Source organism: Lynx rufus, unplaced genomic scaffold (assembly GCF_022079265.1).
Source record: "Lynx rufus isolate CCGP_SWC_20201006 ecotype Redwood Valley unplaced genomic scaffold, mLynRuf1.p SCAF_8, whole genome shotgun sequence".
In the NCBI taxonomy this organism is placed as follows: domain Eukaryota; kingdom Metazoa; phylum Chordata; class Mammalia; order Carnivora; family Felidae; genus Lynx; species Lynx rufus.
In genome coordinates, this window is record NW_025814896.1 from 65,990,519 (window position 1) to 66,011,397 (window position 20,879).

At 45.4% G+C, this 20,879-nt stretch overlaps 1 protein-coding gene across 1 annotated transcript in view; it reads left to right on the top strand.

Moving 5' to 3' along the window:
- Positions 1 to 20,879, top strand: part of PRKCE (protein kinase C epsilon) — a 499,091-nt gene that overhangs the window by 391,935 nt on the left and 86,277 nt on the right. Inside the window, exon 11 of the mRNA XM_047067544.1 lies at positions 19,530 to 19,684. Within this exon, the coding sequence (XP_046923500.1) occupies positions 19,530 to 19,684 (155 nt within the window). The remainder of the gene's footprint in view (positions 1 to 19,529; positions 19,685 to 20,879) is intronic.

Genomic DNA, 20,879 nt, shown 5'->3' on the forward strand with positions numbered 1-20,879 from the left:
AGGGAGCAGGGGGCTGAAGCAGCTGGGGACTGACTGGCATCCCTCCCTCCTAATGGGGTCTCCAAGCCTGTCCCTGTGTTCTCACCGCATGGGTTGACTTGAGCTTCCCTACAACATGGTGGCCCCAGGGCAGGTGTGGTGGCTGAAGATTTCAAGAGAGAACATTCCAGCGAACAATGGGGAGACTTCAGTGCCATCTGTGATTAACCTCAGGAGTCATGTTGCATCAGTTCTTCCACAGAAACCCACCCAGTTTCAAGGGACACATGGAATGAGGAATTTGCAGCAATCTGGAAAACACGCAACCTTCTTCCCACCCAGTCTCGCCTGACGTAGAACTCTAACACACAGTTGATAAAGTTATTGGGGTAAAGTGCTGGAAAGAGGGCGAGACATAGGATAAGGCAAGAAAGATTCTCTTTTCAAATTGCTGAATGACTCAGCTCTGTGACTTTGCATTTTTGTTCTGTTTTGTTTGGGTTTGGTTTTTTTACTCAAGCATTCAGAAGTTCAATTTGTTCCCCCACAAAAACGGGGATTTGGATATAGCTTCCCTGGCTTCCTGGCCAAGCTGTTGGGAGGATGAGAAGAGGAACCACTTGTGAAAAGATGAGAATATAAAAAAGATCTCTGTCAGGATTATTCACAGGGAGTTTTCTTACACTGGCTGAAACACAGAAGAGGCAAAGGCCCCCCACCAGCCAATTGACCTGAAATGAGAAGGTTAGGTTCAGACCTCAAGAGTTACTTTTAACCCACTTTCCTCTCCTCGACCCCCTCTTTGCCCTCACTTTTTGGTTTGCAAGAGGAGCAAAATAATGGATGAATTCATGCCCTTCTCAGTACTTTGCAGTTTGAGCTGGAAGGAACCTTAGCGACTGGCTAGTTCAATTCCCGTGAGAGAAAACGGCCTGCTACAGCTCACACAGATGCTAGACAAGGCCAGAGGGAGGACCCGCGTTTGCAGGACCTACTAGGATCAAGGACTAAAGCTTTCTGTCCTGACAGGACACAAATATCCTGGCCTAGGTGGCCTGTGGCAGGTCAGGACACGAGGAGGTCAGCTGGCCATGCCGTCCACCCAGCCCCTGGAAAGCCGGAATTGGACTGGCTAGGATCCAGATGCCCATTGTGTGGGGATGGGATGAAATGTTTCCAAAGGAACTGGCTCATTGTTTAGGATGCTAAATGTTTATTTGGTCAAACCAGACTTCAGCTGAAGAAGTTAGTCAAAGGGTCTGAATTTGAAATCCCACAGACTTGGCTTAGAGGGAACGGACAGTGCGGAAGGAAAGAAGAGAGTCTTTTTCGATCAGAAGTTGTGATCAAGATGTTCACTCAGGACCTGGTCCGCATATACCACCTGGTGAGAGGAGGGCTGCGCTCTCACCCAAGCAGGACAGACCCAGGGACTTCTGGTTTTCTGGACATTCCAAAAGGTTCACCAAATACCATGGGTTCCATCTCATTGAATGGTTCTTGATTCTGTTACTTAAAAATGTCACTTTTAAGTGAAGTAAAATATTATGAATGCCTGTTTGCCTGCACATTAATTGTTTCTTTTGGCCAGTGAAGTTCTCTTCTTCGACTCCTCGGGGAAAGTGGCCACAGCACATAGATCGTTGCATCAACCAGGGCACTCGTTGTCACTCAGATCCTTAGGTAACCAGTGCAGTTGTAAGTGATCGGTGAGTCTGTACAGAGTGGTCTGACTCAGAACAGTTCATCTTCGAGACCACTGGGATTCATCGTGCTTTTGCAGGGATTAATGGTTTTGTTAATGTTTCCAAGCAGATGTGAGAGGCACTCCACTGTGGGCATTCCCTACCACCCCTGTACGTGTTCACGTTCTCTGGACCCAGCGTCTGGCTTGGGCCATCTGCTCGCTACTTGTCATGTGCTTACTGAAGACAAGTATCTGAATTCATTTTCAAATGAACTGGAATTCAAGGGATGTTTGAACATTTTAAAGATTAGCCAACCAGAGCGTTTCTCCTTGCTAATTTGACATGTCCTTACTGCTCTATGCTCAAGGTCATGTGGGTGCACCATTACATGTACGATAAGAATGAAAACCAAACAGACCTTTAAAGGACTAAAGAAAATACCAGGCATAGGATTAACCAAACGTGAATTATCCTGTACGTTATTAAAGAACAACAGAGCATGTTGTTGGCTTTGAGCTGTACACTATTAAATGCCGCGAGAAGAGTAGTTTTGCCGTATCTGTTCTCTATAGAACATACCATTTCAACTTGGGAATGTGTTTTCAGTCCCCAGAGCCGAAGTTAACAACGTGGATGACTGCGAAAGCAGTTCATGTATAACCACCACACGTAAGGTCAGACAGCCCTTCCATGAGCACTGCCTGGACGTGGAAAGGAGACCCTGTCCGAGGTTTCAGGATACCTGTTGTGAGTGAGACTTGTTGTGGGCAAGGCCTTGGAGCATTAAGTCTCAGAGCTCTACCACCCTCTCCCCACCCCCCGCCGACCCGGGGAGCCCACATGCACACCCCGGTGGTGACCGCTCACGGTAGCTCTACGAAGCAGGCCTTTCTTCCAGCGCCACTGGGTTGCAATGGGCCACTGGGAGCAGGGCTCTGGAGTGTTCTATATGCTTGTAGGATACTCAGCCCTGCTCACGCTGAAGGCATCTCATTCTGTGTGTCCATCCCAGTCACCCAAAGAACTCTGTCTAGTCCTGTCAATGTTAGCACCAGCTCTTATTTTTCCTTTAATTGTGTCCAATTCCTTCTAATTTTTTTTTTTTTTAGAATTGATTTAGCATTGTGCTCTCTAGTTCGGAGAAGCAATTCTCTTGGATTCATTGTTATTCTGCGGAGACCAATGCCCTACAGCAGGTGGTTCCAGGCTGTTTATAGTAATGGAACCCTTCCTTAAAACAAAACCTGCAGAGCAGCTCAGTGTATAAAATTATAAAAGGGGACTTGGCTTTCTGGTGGCTGGCCCCCAAAGTTCCTCCTTGGTACCTGGGATTCCTGGAGTATAATTTTAAATCCCCTCTTTTCGTTGATGGGGGGAAATCAGGACTGGTAGTCCAGAGTCTCCCGGAGAGTAGTATCATGCTTGCTCTCCTGAGCACCTTTTCAGCATGTTGCTGTCATTCATGCATAAACTGTGTTTCTTGCTCTCTTCCCAGATACAAAGCACTGCGTCAGATGCTGGTGACGTGGAAATGAGTAAGATAGACGTGGCCCCTATCCTCTTGCTGGGGATAACTTTTAGGCTTTCAGGGGCAAAATCTGTCCCAGTGCATAGTCTGTGTGTTCTGGTGATAGGTCATCCCTGTGGGCACTCCCTGGGCGGATGTGTCTTACCCAATCTAGTCAGCCTCTTCATGCAAAGTGTTCCCCTTAGGAAGCCATGAGAAGCCCAGCATGCCAAGAAAATCCCGCTGTGATTCTAAAACAATCCCTGAGAATCCGGGACTGGACACAAAGCATGAGGACTGAGGGGTAAATAGGAGAGTTGGACAGAATGATGGCTGAGGTTCTCTGCGATATGCTCACTTTCCGTTTTCTTTATTTTGCATCCACCCCTCCCTCTCCCCATTTCACTACCCGTCTTTTAACTAGGAGGTGAAGGATAAAAACTCAGCGTATTAATGTAGGTTTTCCTACATTTACAACCACAGCACACAAATATTCAAGCACGTCTCTCATTTTGCTAAGTGTATTCTTGGAAACCATAGCAGAAAGCGGAGTGGGGAAAAGCTGATCTTTTTTTCTCTTCTCTTCAAGCCAGTTGCTGAACATCTTGCAGTTAGCCGCTTGTGCCGCTAGAGGGCGACGGTACTTGGAAGGGAGGGCAGAGAGGGTGGCTATTGAACTAGGCGATACTGATGAAATAGCCACTGGTTATTATGTTTGATTGATCCACGGCCAGGAAAAGCAGGCGGGAGAGCTAAAATGCTTTAGGCTCAGCTAAGTGAGTGAATTGGTGATATTCTAGGAGAATAAATTTTGGAATTACCCCCATGTCCAGCAGTGCAGGACACTTTTTTTCTTATGAGCAAGATTCTGAAGTTACGCAGGGAAAAAAAAAAAAAAAAAAAACACGGACAAAAAGTCAGGGGCAGAGCTGTGCTTTTCTTTTAAAAATAGATACATAGAAGCATGTGTTTGTTTATTCCTACTTGGTGTTTTTGTTTTACTTCTAAAACGAGAACAGCTGAAATAATTTCTGAATTGTTCTGGACTTTGGAGCACAGACTCCCAGACTGTCTCTGTGGTCTGGGCCCTCAAAAACCCACCTGACAAGGGCTGAAGCTATTTGAGGCTGTGTGAAGCAGCCCAAGTTTGTTTTCCCCTGCACTTGAAAATGAAAGCCTAGCACGCTCCCAGGACAGAGAACTCTTTTGCAGCTTTTTTTTTTTTTTTTTCCCTGAGAAAGCCTCGTCTCTATTCTTTCTGCTGCAGGAGTTCTTACTAGGGACCCCTGGACCCCTCTTCTGCCTAGATTGGAGTTGCATTTTCCTATCAAACTCCTTGAAGATGCAAATTGTTAAATAACCCAGGGAGAGGACAGAGGATTCATTTCTAATGACCTGACAGAACCCTCCTTCCCCTCTGAGCCCCAAGGGTTGTTGACTATATTAAGGTTTTAGTACTCAAATCCTTCATTTGCTAATTTTTGCTGCACAGAAGGACGGCTAACTGCCATTACAATAGTCTTACTCCTCTGACACCCAAAAGTCATCTAAATATATCTATAAATGAAGTTCACATGAACGTCAATTAATGATGTGTTTCTTAATACTGACTAATTGGGCAGCCCAAAATCAATTAGACTTCCCTGCATGGAAGGCTTCTTTAGAAAATGGTAGTGGATGATAATGGGAAGGACATCTTGGCCACAAATGCTTCAACTATAGCTCAAGGGATTGAGATTATCATCAGCAGCCTGCACTAGAAGCAAAGTCTTACTGAAAGCTATCTCTCTTCTAGATTAGATAGAAGAACCGGGGAGGTACAAGGAAACATTTTCTGAGGTTGGCTATACTCTGAGTTGGGGGACGGTGTGGACTGGGGCTTGGAAAACGCCTCACCGGCCTAACGCTGGGAGCACGACCAACTACCGCAGGAAGCACAGTCAACAGCGACTGATGTTTTCTAGCTCTTTCGGGCTCTCTCTGTGGGCTCCTTAGTATTACAGAATTTTGCTACCTTATGCTCACATGTCTCTCTTTGCCTGTGGAAGTCCCTGGCCCGGGGAATTTATGTTCCTTTGCATGTGATTGAGGGGGCGGGGAAGGGGGGTTAGGTGTTATCGCTGACAGTGAGCTGACGCCTTCTACAGATGTTGCTCTTTACTTTTAGCCAGGGTATGAAGGAGAAAGTGTTGACTTTCTAACTTACAAGACCATACTCTTAAGTTCTTTGATCCTTGCACATTCTTAACCCTTTGAAATATTTTCCTTGTTTCCACACCTCAGAGCTAGGATCCTAGAGTATAGGGTAATAATTCTCCAGGCTTCTTTTATTCAGACAGGTAAAGGAGTGGGGGTGGGGGTGTTGATGTAATTCCTGGCTCATTTAAACCTAAAGACCTACCCTTAAGGGAAGAGAAAAGGGGAAAGCGACCGTCCAAGACCTGAACCTTGAAATAACGCTGTCCACCAAGTATCCAAGTGTCAGGAAACGTGTCTTTGGGTGATCTAAGCAACCTCTCCCCAAGTCTCCATGAGGAACAGTGTTTGGTTGGGGTTTGTCATAGTTTCTAACCTACTCACGAAATAGTTTCTTTCCCAACAAGTGAATGCCAGTGTCACTCCTTGGAAAGTCTTTCTCTGACTCTACCAGAAGACCATTCATGTTACTATCTGTCCATTGATTGCTAAGCTTTACAGTGAGAAAAAGGACACAGTCATTTGGGGGAAATGGGGTATTCTTCTCATTGGAATCGCCAAAGATCATGTGGGTGTGGGGACCACAGTTCAGAGAAGATCTGTTGTAACTAAATGTGGAAACGTTACTTTTCAGATTTTAGCAGACACCCTTTTACCTTCCTATTCTGGAATTAGATCCTTCTGACAGGTCTTTGCTTTGTCTTAATGATCAAGGTCTGGTGTGACTAGAGGTCAGAAACATAAGCAAAAAAGAACATTTAAATATTTTTCAATTGGAAAATTACCCTGAAATATCTTTACTATATTTCCCAGCTGTAAATGATCACAGATGCTTTGAGTCATGCTGCTGATTCCAGGAAGGTGTTTACACAAGTTGAGAAAGTGGAAGGGGCCAGTTGACGCATGCTTTAGCTGATGGCATTGTCTCCTTGGAAGCTCAGGCCCCCTTGCCTTATGCACACGGGGCTGATGGAATGCTGCTGCTGACTCTGTCATAACTATCTCTTCTGAGACGGTATTGCTCCCCTCCTCTCCCCCGCCCCAGCACATTTGTAAAGACCCAGCAGCAGCCCTCCGGAGATTACTATTTCACAGACATTCCAAAAGGCTGCTTGCAGATAGCTCAGCCACCATTTTAACCTTGGCATTTCCCTTGAGAGAATAGAGGAGTAGCAGGCCAGGACCTAGAGGAAGGACATGAAAGTGGTAAGGGGCTTCAGGGGGTCTGTGGGGAGATGAGATAGCCCTGTACAATATCGGGTGAGGGTGAAGAGTTGATAAACTCCCTTTCCTGGGTTTTGTAGATTCCCCTCCGTTTATGCCTGCATGCCCGTTCGAGTGTCGGCGTGGCTAGAGTCACCCCAAAGGAAATGTTGCAGTAATCAGAGTCACCTGCCTTTATTTTGATCTTGCTTTCCTTCCCTTCCTTTCTTTTCCCAAACATTTGTAAATGGAAATAGATAATCAGAGGTTGGGTTGGCTAAAGCTGTTGGTTGCCTCTTGCTAAACCAGTGTCTGGGGAAAAGAGGGCAAGAGACCACCTGCTCTAATTAGAAATCCTAGACGTATATTCATTTAACAACTTTGTATTACTCAGTGCATTGTCTTCGAGTAAACTGTGAAAATAAGTGATTTCTAGTGCTCGGGGCATAGTCTGTGATCTGATGTGTTTGTGTCTCTCATAAATTTTCCATTTGGATGATCAGAGCAGGGCAGAAGTTTTTTGTGGCGCTGTTAAGCTACAGGCAACTGTTGTCACTGGCCGACCCTGGGTTGTAGGTGCATGGGAACTTGGTCGAGGCCTTCATGGCGCGGAGAAAAGCTCGTTTCTAGGGCGAAGTCTGCCTCAGGTTTGTCGGGAGCTTCTGCTAATTATTCTTGTGTCAGTGCTTCTGTTTTAACCAAGTTGGCAGAATTTTATCTTATCCAAACAGAGATACACAGCAAAAGAAAACTAATTTGGGCAATTAGAATTGGTGGTAAATCTGAATTATGTGGAATATGTTCAGAAAGATGATGTGCTACTACCTCTGTGCGTGGAAAGGAATTAGAACTGCTAACTCCTAGCTGCCAGGTAGAGGTTCCCTAGGAACCTTCCATGATAAAACGATAAGCGTAATTTTAATTAGCACATTTGCTAGAGAGTAGATGGGTGCTGTCAGTGTGCTTAAAGATTTGTGTTCTTCAGTTAGTTACACAGTTTTCATGCATTTGAATTGGCCATTCATTGGCCAAGCAATGCATTCCTTTATAAAGATAAATTTTCAATTTATTCCCATTCGAGATATTACAGCATTGTGTTTGGACACATGCCACATGGGTGAAGTGCACTGTATACTGAGGCCTTGTCCACCTTACGGAAAGAGATATTAAACAGTGGTTTAGAGCACTGAAGAGCAGCCTGAGGCGGCCTCTGCGAGGCGACTTGGACCGTGCCTGGGAGGCGGGACAGAGGGGGGTACCTGGCAGCTTAAGGCAGTGCATGTTGTGCCCTCTTGCAGTCTTGTGCATCTCTTCTGTCTGTTCAGCACATGTTCAGGTTTGGGCCCAGTCCACACGGTACATAATGAAACACCAACAATAATCTCAAGAGGTGGCATGGCATGTCTTGGAGTTCTCCGAGAACAGAGATGGAGAATGAGCAGTTTATACCCTGGAGGCATGCTGCCTTGTGTTTAGTAGGTGCTCAGAAAGTATCTGCCAAAGATTGATTGACATTTATGAAATGAAGGTACCAAACTTAGACTTAGCCGGGCAGGGCCTGAAGGCTCTAGGATGCAGGACCGCCCATCCTTAGGAAGCCAGTTTATTTCAGAATAGTTACTTAGTTTTCCTCTGATGTGGCAAACCAAGAATTTGACGCAGAGCAGAGGAACAGTAAAATTCATGTGAATCTGGAAATGCACCTCTTTTCCAGGCATTTATTTGGAGTTTCCTGGCATTGGATTGTTTGTAGGTCAGTATTGCAAGAGAGTGCACATTTTTTACATAATACTGTGGTTGAAAGCAGGGTTTCCTTACCAGCTCACTGATTATTTCACTAAGTAAGGAATTAGTCAGAAGGCAATTGAAAAGTCTTTTGTTTTCATTGTTCATAAGAGACTGCGATGGTTTGCCTGCACTTTACATCATTGGTGGATAGATCTCCCCTGTGGAATTCTCAAAAGAAGGGTCATGAACATGTGTAAACCTTAGCTAGTCTGTATCCAGGATGAAGAGAAGTAATCTATTTGGGTGAGCCTCATCAGTGGTGAACCATCTAATTTATAAGCATGCCTTCTGTGCTAGGTCCAGTAAAGGATTCAGAAAGAGACCTCAGGAGCCACTGGAGGAACCAAGACCACAAAAAAGTGTTGACTTGGATTGTCTGGTGGTACTCACCTACCTCATAATTCAGACAGTCTTAGCTGGGCAGAACCAAAATTATATTAAATACGTGGACTGATAAGTCTAATTAATCAGTCATTATTATTGACTGGCTGTTACATACAAGGTGTAAGTCCTGCTTTCATGGCCTGAGAAAGTCTCGTTGAAGAAGTAGGGTAGAAAAATAGCACTGAGGCAAATAACCCTGTATGCATTCACAATATATGCCAATGGTATAAGTTTATAGTGCACAGGATATGATTACTCATTCTCTTGGGAGGCTTGAGGACTGCCATGAGTTCACTGGAGAAAGGGTTCTGTAAATGCTGTCTTCACTGGAAGGGACGTCGCCAAGGAGGAGGAGAATAGGAAGTGTTTGAAATGTGGAGAGGAGGCCCTGGGAGCAGAGTTGCCTAGATGGTTCAGAAGTGACAAAGACCAAGGACTGCTTGCAAGATGAAGTGAAATCAAGTCAAGTAGGAGGCAGTGAGATAGACTGAAATTTGGATCACCACCAGATGGGGAGGTTCTAGTGTGAACTACTCAAAACACGATCCCCAGACTAGCAGTATTGCAGTACGTGGGAGCTTGCTGGAGATCCAGAATCTTGGGTCCCAATCTGGACCTACAGACTCAGAATTTGGGGATTTGGGGTCCAGGAATCTGTGTTCTTAAAAAAGCGTCCGTTTGATTCTTCTGTACACTGAAGTTTGAAAAGCACCATTACAGATAGTTGGGGCTTTGTTCCAAATGACAGTGGAGACCCTTTGAAGGCTCTGGAGTAGAGAGGTGGCCTGTTTTTTAGTGAGCTAGCAAACCAGGGCCTTGGGGAGATGGTCTTCAACCTGTACGCTTCTTCAGTATTCTCACTTGTAATTCTCACTCACCTGCTGGTCACCACCTGCACGAGAAAACCTCTCCAAATTGCCAGTCATTTAACTGTGGGAGCTGAAGTCATATAAATGCTCTTTGAAGTGGTTTCTGAAGGCTGAGGGTAGGTCCTGTCTGGGTAGTGATGTGGTGTGCATCTATGGTAGGTTTCTGTAAGTAGGGGTTTTGTTTTAATGCGTGTGTTATGCAAAAACTTAGCTAAGTCACCAATGATAGCAAACACCTTTATGGTGCTTTATAGTTTAAAACGTAGTACAAAGGACTGATTTGAAATGAGTCCATCACTGAGTGAGCCACGTGCAGCCACCAAATAAAAGGAGGCTTGTGAATGAAAAATTAGAACTAATATTTTCCTTAGCAGTTTTGGTTTTTGGGTTTTTTTTTCAGACCCAAGCACCTATAGTAAAGGTAATCTGTTTTCTGTGCAGTCACAGCTATCGGATCTTGATTTGATAGTTGGGGAAGCCAACGTCCGTGTTTGTCCAGGCTCACACAACCAATAAGCAGCTGAGTTAGGATTCAAACGCAGGCAATCTGGGTCCACAGGCTGAGCTCGGACCACTACACCAAGCAGGTGAGAGTGTGGATGGAGAACGATATCAGAACATTTAAAAACACCCACTGACAAGGTACCACAAATAGGATTTGACTATAGTCCAGTCATACCCTATTCCTGTTGAGGTGTGCAAGTTCCTGAGTCTTTTTTTTCCCCTCATTCGTGGCATTAAATGAATCTATTTAGAAATGGATTTCTACATTTAAAGAAACCAGCGTTCTAGCCAAATTAAATTTGTTGCCCCTGCCCCCGGTCTGCATCAGAGCTACAACTCAACCCGAAACTCTCTCTTGCTTTGTCCCTATCACCACCTTTCCCGGTCATTAAGAACAAAAGGTTTGTGAACAGATTAAACCTACGCTGTTTGTGTTCCGCTTTTTGAGTACCTATACCTGTTTAGTGCAGATAACCTGGTGTCGATTGGAGTCCGTGCCCATATATTTTTGAAAGCAACACATGCCGGAATTTAGCACTTTCTTACAATAGCACAACCGTAGCTAAACAATTCCTTTGAGAGGGCCCTGTGCTATTACACCAAATATTTAGAAGTTTATCTCACCACACCGCCTGGCATTCTGAGTAAACCTGGGCAGTAGTATGGAGATCAAAGAATTTAATAATCAAAAAACCACCTTTCACGCTCTATCTGCCATCAAATGAGAGTATTAGTGAAGTGGTATGGAAATCCTCTTTAGCACGCCTGCAGCCACCAACCATGCCACTTAAGATTTAAAACAATGTGATTGAGCGTTCAGAATCCACAGGATTGAGTTGTATGGGTACGTTAGTGTATTATTTCCAAGTTGCCAGTTTCCCCCAGATTAGCACATTTTCATTTCGGCTTTATTAAAGGAGTCAGAACATGAAAGGGGATTTAGCACAGTGGAGATGTCAACCACGCTTCCTTGCCATCATGGAGTGGCTTATTTGGTTCAAGGCAGCCATGCATGTGAGTCCAACAACGTGACTATGGGACTAAAAGTCAAGCCAAGTGGGATTGATAGAAAGGAAAAGACAGAAATACAATGATGCAGTGAAACCACAGCTCTCTAGCCCCGGGTGGGAACTTCAGGCCCTTGATTTGATTTCGTATGGCCCTACAGTTGCAAAACACACGACACAACGCAGTATCAGCTACACAGTAAGTGCTTTCGTACAGCATTACTGGAATGGCTTGGATGAGCCCAGCATGGTGTTAAGCACAGCAGAGACGCAGCCAGATGCAGGGGACGGGGCTCTGATCACTCCAGGAGACGCCTCCTGTTGTGGAAAGCCATGGTCTTCATGAGAACACACTCTGTCCGTCAGAGTGCTAGAATGGAAGAAGCTGGAAACCTTTGGTTCAGGAATTTACATTCTAGGATCTTGTTACAGATGATCAGCTCTGTCTGCTACCCAGAGCCGGGAGACATGGGGGGCAGCGTTTCTTTTCTTCACGTTTGGTGCGGATCAACCTGAATATCTCCATCTAAGCAGGTTCTGTATTCTTCCCACAATTGAAGGGAAATATTGATGTACCTTCTCCATTCAGAGTCACCTACCTGGTATTTGCTTATCTTTAAAGCTGGCACAAGAACTTTGCATAATCTTTGGAAAGAAAAGAAAGGTAAGAAAGGAGCTAGTTGTAAAGGGAACAATTCAGTTAACTGGTCAGTTGTTTTGTATACACAAGATTGAAAAAAAACTTGCCTTGATTGCTTTTCACTGAATAGACTTGGTCACTTTACCATGAATGTGGGTACGTTCTAATCCTCTGAGTGGTGAGCTGGATTTTTCTCTAAATAGAATCAAGTAAGCACAGAAACAAAAACAAAGATAGAGAAACAGAAAAAACAATAGCAACAGCAATAACCTGCTTCAAGGACTGACCTAACCCAGGACCACAGGCTTTATTTGCAGTGGTAGTAGGTGCATGAGCTCCCTGGAAATCAAACCTCAATATTACCTCTATAGGTGCTGCTTTTTGTGTCGGGCCCAGGAAACGATAAGATGACGGCTTAGTTTCTGGAATCAGAGCAGCAGCTAAATGAGCTGTTTCAGTCCTGTGTGGGGTCCATCTCTAGCATCAAAACTGAGCATCTCAGCTAGTTCTTTACTCAGCTGCACATGCACCAAGCCTAGACAAGATGGGGTTACACAAGACAGGGATGTCCTGAGCCCCACCTATTGGTGCTTATGACCTAACAAAGACACAGGAAGGCTTATGTGTGAGAAACAAGCAGAGTTGGATACAGTCACACACTGGATTGGGAGGAACAGCCTGAGCTCATGGGAAGAACATTGGTAAAGAACAAGACTATGATGTGGACCTTGGCTGGGTTGGGAAAATGGAGTTAGAACAAGAATACTTTTATTCCTATGCTTAAAAACACTTAGAAGGAACATTCCAGAGGTCCTTAACATTGGCTTCAAACAGCCAACAACTGGTGACAATGGGCTCTAATGAACAGGCAGTGTCTTCTTCCTCTTTAAATGATCTCTTGGTATCATCAAAGACAGATTTGGCCTATGCCACCATCTTGCCCAGAATGGGAAGACCAGATTCTGGGTGGGCAGTAGGCATAGCACAGAGCCTAAAACCTCTGCTGGGTGACTGGGCCACTAAGTTGAGCAAACGAGTGAGGGGCAAGGTTCCTGATACCTTGGTGCTTTCCTGGAGTCCAGGTCAACAGCCAAGAAGAGAGGACAGTCATCAGATGCTACACCCCAGGAGTGGCACTTGATGAACAAAACAGCCAATGGGGGAAACCAGGAAGAAGGACCTTGGGTTTTGTGAGGTGCCACTGAGGTACAAGACATTGACGCTCTGATGATGTGGTGAAGTGGAAGAGACTCAGCAAAGCCACACTGCTATCCTTTTCACTGTTCCCCATTGAAACCCTCTTGATTCTATCATTTTCAAAATGGGAACTGGGGCACCTGGTTGGCTCAGTCAGTTAAGCGTCCAACTCTTGGTTTCGACTCAGGTTATGATCTCCTGGTTCGTGAATTCGAGCCCTGCATCGCACTCTGTGCTGGCAGCATGGAGCCTGCTTGGGATTCTGTCTCCTCTCTCTCTCTATCCCGCTCCTGCTTGTGCTGTCTCTCCCTCTGTCTCTCCCTCCCTCCTTCTCTCTCTTTCTCTCTCTCTCTCAAAATAACATTAAAATGGGGAGGGGAATTAACGACATGCCATTATTCCCACTTAACTTCAGACACTGCCCTTGTTCATGGCAGGAAGACACTCCAGCAGTCAACATTGTGGACATGTAGCCTATTTGGGGGCTGTTCCATATGTACTGTCGTGTCATGTCATAGAAGCTTCTTTCTTATAAGATGTTGATGACCGCTGTAAAAGGAAAGTGTTCTCTGATGTATTGAACGCACACCCTTCCTCTTGCCCCTGGCTTTCACACAGTTGAAAGTGCGTGGTGCAGGTTGGCAGTAACTTGAAGTTGTTCTCTGAGCAGAGTGAAGCTCTAGTCAGAGGCAGGAAATGTTTATTTGAACTTTATTGGGTGAGTCAGTTTGCTACAGCTTTAGGTCACTTTAAACTTGGGGCATCCTGTGTATGTCAAATAATCATAGTTTTAAGCAATTGGAGACAAACATCAGATGTACCTGAATGAAGCTTAGACCTTCTCAACCGGCAAACTGTCAAGTGGAATTTTTACCATTTGGCCAATTCTGATTAAGGCTTTCCCACATGAAAATAAGCGTCTCCCCTTTTACCCAAAGTAGGGTGGACTCTACCCTCGATGGCTTCTAGAAGATCGTTACAAGACACAGCCATGTGAAAACCCACTCTCTATTTCCCATGCTACCATTGCTGTTGGCAGAATCGGTTATTGTGATAGGCATTCAGTTGAGATAAATCTGAATTTGAGGAAATATCACAACAAGGTCATTACACTCAAGTAAGGCCTTTGAACAATGGGAGACGAAAGGAAGAGAAGGCCTATGAGAAGAAGGACTGAGAATGTGTGAAAATGATTTTCTGTAGACAACATTATTTAAGTGATAATTATTTTTGTTATTGCATCGGGATGCTGACATCACTAATCCTAATTCTTATTCACATGAGACTCTTCTCTATTAATTGAGAGTTGAGTCTCCAGTGAGAAAAAGGATGTTTCCTGTGATGATGGCTTGCTTTCTTTGTGGGGAAATACAATTGTTGGGACACCTGGGTGGCTCAGTCAGTTAAGCGTCTGACTTCAGCTCAGGTCATGATCTCATGGTTCATGAGTTTGAGCCCCGCATCAGGCTTTGTGCTGACAGCTCAGAGCCTGGAACCTGCTTCGGATTCTGTGTCTCCCTCTCTCTGCCCCTCCCCCACTCTCACTCTGTCTCTCTTTCTCAAAAACATTAAAAAAATAAAAAACAAATTAAAAATTGTTTTGGTTAAGTTTCCCAGAGTGATTGGATTTTTCCTTTGGTTCTACCAAGGAGGTGTAATAGAGAGGAGGAAGGATGGCTTGTTGTTCTTGTTCAAAGATAATGAAGTATTTAGGACAGTGGCAATAGGGAACAGTGGGAATAACTTCAGGCTGCCTTCTACCACTCCATCTTGAAGTCTGCTTCCAGAATAGCTTTGCATAAAATCAGCTTTCTTTATGCCATTTCACAACTCAGAAATATTTCTAGGGTTCTTTGGTTCCTCCCTGTGTCTTCAGAACCACTTCCTCCCTGTACCACCCCCACCACCCAGTCTGTCTTCCTACCCACATCCAGAGTTTATGCCATTTCCTAGATAGCAGGTTTTTTCCACCTACTTGCTCCCAGCCTCCCCATCCCCACATGCAGTGTCCCTTTCTGTTTCCCTCTGTCCTCGAGGGCTGTTCCTTTCACTTGCCAGGACTTCTCCTCCACCTGCCCCCCCTCCTGACTCTAATTCAGATTTGTGTCATCCAAATTCCTGTAGAAATGGCCACTTCGACCAGGACCAGTGATATTATGGAAAATAAAATATAAAAAGGGTTTTCCCATGACTGTTTCCTATAATGATCATAAGTACTAAGGCCTGGATGACAGATGATTACTCTCTATGGTGGCTAGAAAGTAATGACCCAGATACATAGCTTTCACGATCTGATTCGTACATAACGATAGAACATTTTGTGTTGCTTTTTGTGGTTTCCCGTGTTCAGTTTCTAGTTCTTTGAAACCAAAGCCTTGGCTTATGTTATCTTTCATATCCCCCCAAGTACCCACTCCAGGGCTGGACACCCAAGAAAGACCTGTTGAACTGATAGATTAAATGGTGTAGATGTGGAGGGGTCAAGGAGATGTCACAGAGTGTGAAGTGAGGATCCATGATTCCCTTAGATGGTGCATTGGAGAAATCGTTCATCCTGTCACTGGCACATCAAAGGAGGACTGTTCCAAGTCCAGTCTTTTGTTGGGCACTCATGTGAAATTGATTCAAAAGCGATAGAATCTTTGCACATATAAACAGCTAACAAATGATGGAGAATGTGCGTCCAAACAAATCCAATTGGCAGGACATGTGGTGCTGTTGAGAGGAAGCCTCTGGCTATCCATCACACCTTGAAAGATGAACAGGGCAGGCCCAGCTTTCCCTTCAAAGGCAGGAAAGGTTAGCGCTCTGGGAAAACAGAGCCCAATGGGAATTTCAAACACACGGTGTGGCCCTTCCGGCTTGTAGGTCATTATTAACTATTCTTACCCTAAATGGCCATGACATATAATCTCTTTCCTAATTTTATTATTTTACTTACTATCACAAGACCGTAACTTTTTAGACATTCAGGTGAGATTAAGGGAGGAGGAGGTGGAATAAGGCTTTTAAAACCTTCGGTTACCTCAGAAAACATATTTGCTTACTTTACCAGGAAGTTGGATTTTTGTTTTGTTTTGTTTTCTACTGATGCCAAGAGGGGATTAACGAGTAGCTGCTGGGTTTGCCAGCTTTCTTTTGATTTCAGTTTATGTAATTAAGCAGTTCCCAGAATGACTTGAGGTTCTCACTATGCATCAAAACATGCTTCTCAGATGTGTTAGGTGTAGAGGTCAGAAAGGATCCAAGCTCACTAAACAGAGGGAGGGGGAGTGAAAAACTGATCTTGCTTTAGCAGCAGTCCATCCTATCTAAAAAGGGTTGATTCTGCTTTGGGGCCATGTACACTGAGGTATATTGAGTAGAAAGGTTAAAACAGAAGTTCAGAATGAGCTAATGTTGGAATAACTCAAAGTGAGGTTAACAATAGAAATAACATGGGAAACCAGCTCTGATTTACTGTTGAATTTCCAGCAACTAGAGCCTCACTCATGGTGGATGTTCAAGAACTTGTGCATTCGACAAAGGCACACTAGTAACCCACTAGGTGCCGGGCTCCATTCTAGCTGCTGGAGATACAGTAAGGGATTTAACCTCCCTCAGGATGCTCACATGAGTAGGCACAAGACAACCGGCCCGAGACATGGGGAGGAAACCAGCCTAAAAGCCAAGGGAGCCAAGCATTTGCAGGAAGAGGATGTGATCATGAGAAAATGCTGCTAAAAGGACAGGAAAATGAAGACTTGGTAATGGTGGCAGCTATACAGCCATCAGTGACAATAGGAATAGGCCACCTTCACAGAGTACCAGTCGTGAGCCATGCATCTTAACATATAATTTCATCCCCTGTAAGACACCTGTAAGGCAGGTCCTATGTCATCTGCTTTTTACAGATGAGAAAACTGAGGACAGGAATGAAGTCATTTGCCCAAGCTCAGATAGCCAGTAAGTGACAGATTTGGGAGGGAGCTCTCCTCCATCACTCCATGGACCCTGTTCTTAAATGCTGTGTGTCTGGGGTTGGTGGAATAAAAAGCAGTCAGGGAGTGGAGAGGGGCATGGGAAAGAGAAGTTTTCTCCTCTTGAAAGATTTGGATTCTTTCAAAGTCAGCTGAGGAAATGCAGTGTTGTTGCTAAAGCCCAAGTCCGGGCTGGTGACCATAGGAAGGCACTGTAGCAGTTGTTTCTGATGGCGTGTTTCAGCTAGAGCAGGGCAGTGTCGGATACGTGACACAGCTGCACTGCTAGGCGGAAAGGCTTGCCCCCAGTGCTTCAGGGCCACGGTTCTCAGAGTGGGGTCCCCAGACCAACAGCGTTGACATCACCTGGGAACTTGTTAGAGATGCAGATTCTCAGATTCACCACCCCAGGTCTTCCAAATCAAAACCTCGGGGGACGAGGGGTGGAATCCATGTTCTAACAAGTCTTTGTGTGATTCCGATACACAAACCCGTGTTCTTGGGGTATCCTTGAAACCAGAAGAGGGAAAATCTGAATAGCTTATAATCCATGTATCTCACAGATGCAAAACGCCTTGGCAGAAACCAGATGGAAGACTGATTCTGAACCCTGGCTGCACGTTGAGGTCACATGGGAAGCTTTGAACACTACCAATGCCCAAGTCCCACCCTCAGAAATCCTGGTGTCATTGGGCTGGGGTCAGCCTGGGCATTTGGTTCTTGTAATGAAGGCTTGAATGGGGAGTGGATGATTGAGTGAATGGTTGGCAAGGCAGCCTGTGTATTTTTGAGTCAGAATCATACTTGGGGGAGAAAACAAGGCAGGTCTTGAAGGGGAAAGAAGACAAATGGAAGAGAAGCCAGACCTTAGGCCCTTTGTGAATACCAATACAGCTTGAATAAATCTGGACACTGTTGTGGGAGGAGAAGGCAGTCTGAATTCATAACAATTCTTAACGGGGGACTTATTTTCAGAGCACTTCCAATTGTAAAGTAAATATGCTATCAAGACTGCTTCATGAATAAAGAAGTATTGTGATTTTTAGTCAGTCTTAATGGAAGTGTTTCTACTAATTTTGGTTGAAAACAGTATGCTCACCTCCTCCTGGCAGCTTCACTCAGACTCTGTCTATACGTTAAGAATGTGCTCTGTTCCTCTGGCCTCTCCAACATCAATGTTTTCCCTTTGCTCCATGAACATTCCTCCCCCGCTGAGCTGCTCAGCTCCTGGCCTGGGCATTCTCACTCTGTCCCCAAATCCTGGGATTTGTTCATGCCCTCCACCCCCGCATCCTCATTTTCTCAGGCCCTAGCTCTGTCCAGAATCCTCCATGGTCCCTGGCTTAGAGAACCCGCCCTTCTCTTGCTCTTTCATCTTTAAGACACTCTGCTCCTATTTTGCTTTTCATTCTGCCCATTTCTCATCTCTACCCCTGGATCATAAGTTCTGCAGGGACAGTGCTGGCTCATCATTCTTTGTCTCCTACCCAGCCCAGCACCCCACACCCCCACAGCCTTAGGAAATAGTAGTCAAGAAATTCACCGCAAAGTGAATATCCATCCATCTGCCTCGCACATGCTCACGTAACGTGCTCACGTAGGGCAGATAAAGAAGGCCCCTCCTCCCATGAGGTAGGAGTGTGGTCGGGCCATTCAGAAGGCTGCCTTGAGGGAGGAATCCACAGGAAAATGTGCCAAGATGGGAACCCAGAAGGAACCTCCTCCAGAGTGAAAAGTGGCCCTCCCAGAAGGGGCACTTGCAGCCTCATTACTTTGTAGTAGTTTCCTAGGACTGCCTTTAACATATCACCACCAGTTTGGGAACTTAAAACAATAGAAATCCAGTCTCTCACAGCTCTAGAGGCCAGAAGTCTGGAACCAGTGTCATGGGCCAAAATCAAGGTGTGGGCTGGGTCCTGCTCTCTCCCAAGGCCCCAGGGGAGAGTCCATCTTTGCCTCTTCTGGCTTCTGGTGGCCGCCATGTTCTTTGGCTTGGGACTACATCACAGTCGCTACCTCTGAGGCCACATTGCCTTCTCCCTGCTTCAAAAAACTCCCCCCTGCCTTTCTCTTATAAGGACAACTGTGACTGCATTTAGGGCCCATCCTGGTGATCCAGAATAACTCCCCATCTCAAGATCCTTAGCACATCTGCAAAGTCCTTTTTTGCTAAGGTCACATTTGCACATTAAGGGATTAGGACATGGATTTCTTCTGGGGAGCCATTATCCAACCTACCCCACGTGTAAAGGTAACTGGAGCTTCCAAAGGGGCAGAGATTTGCCCAAGGACACACTCCAAGGTCATTACAGAAATCAGACAAAGACCTAAGTCTCCTTTCTGTCAGCTTTGGGCTTTCTCCACTAGACTAAGCTGATGTTCATAAAAATAAAACAGAGGAAGAGATTTAAAATAACACCTCATACCCTAAGCCGTGTGCTGTCTGCATTATTTGTCTTCTGTCTGGATTGGGTGCTACCAGGACTCATTCACCTCCTCACCCTCTTCCCCCTCGAGTTCTGTTGTGTCGGGCTCACAATACCCTCTCTGGCCTGAGTGGGCAGCTGCGGTAGAAATACCTAAATGGCATTTTCTGTTCTCCTTTCAGGACCGCCTCTTTTTTGTCATGGAGTATGTCAATGGTGGAGACCTCATGTTCCAGATTCAGCGCTCTCGAAAATTCGATGAGCCTCGTTCCCGGTTCTATGCTGCAGAGGTTACGTCAGCCCTCATGTTCCTCCACCAACATGGAGTCATCTACAGGTAGCTCTTCCCTCCTCCTCCGCCTCCCTTCCCTGACAGCGAAAAAATAAAGAATTCTGCAGGCACTTGAACTGACTTTGGCTCCTGCCCAACTGGTCTCTTAGCAACCCGCTTTAGATTAGTTGTTTGTTCCAATTTGCTCACAGAGGACTTTTTTGGGGGCTGTTTATCACTGTGAATGTTAATATTTGAATAGCCCCGGGAGATCTGGCCCACCGTTTGTGCCAGTTTTGATTGAAAGCCCAAACACAACATTTTAAAGGCTTGGCGCCGAGCGACCTTGGGGTGACCTTCATTTCTCTCTCTCCCCACCCTCTTCCTTCAACATCAGGGCATTCTCCTTACTTTTTCCTTCTGTGCCATGAACTTCCTCCCTTCCCAACCTCTTGCCACTTCCTGAGTTTGTTTGGCTTAGTTGTCTCCAGCAGATAGAATCAGAGAAGGAGGAGTTGCTTGGGGGTCTCTGGGTTTATGATTCAAGGAGGAGGAGGGGAAGGGAGCTAGACAATATCCAACAGGAAGTGACTGCAGATCATCCAGTCCCTTACTGCCGCCCTGTCCCCTTTCCAAGAAAACACACACACACACACACACACACACACACACACTGATTTTCCAGTAAGGGAGCAGGGCTATTTACGCAGGCTCTTCTGTGAGGTCAGGAATTCTGGGGGGAGTAAATATTTATAATTAGCAATAAGGACACTAAAGTTCCTTAAGGTTTTCTCAATGACTGTCCATTGCTTTTGCTCCCCCCCCCTTTTTTTAATTGGGTTGAATAATAGCTGGCTGGGTTCAACCTAGAACTTAGTCACCAAAACTTTTCTGACTCTCTCCTGGGAATAGTGCTCTGAGTAAATGCTCTTGAAGGGGTTCTGACCAACTGCCCCCCAGACTTCCTTTCTACTGATGAGTCTTAGTTTCCTAAAGTATGCATCTCTCTGCTCAAAAATAGTCAGGACCTCCCCATGGCCTACATAATAAAGCCCATGCTCTTTAGCCCCTAGTCATGGCCCTCCGCATCTTGCGTCCATGTATTTGTTTCCTATTGCTCTGTAACAAAATACCACAGACTTCGGGGCTTAAAACAGCACTCATTTATTATCGCTCAGTTTCCATGGGTCAGGAGTTCAGACATCATGTGCCCCAGCTCTCTGCTCGGGGTCTCTCTGCTGCGATTAGGGTGTCAGGCCAG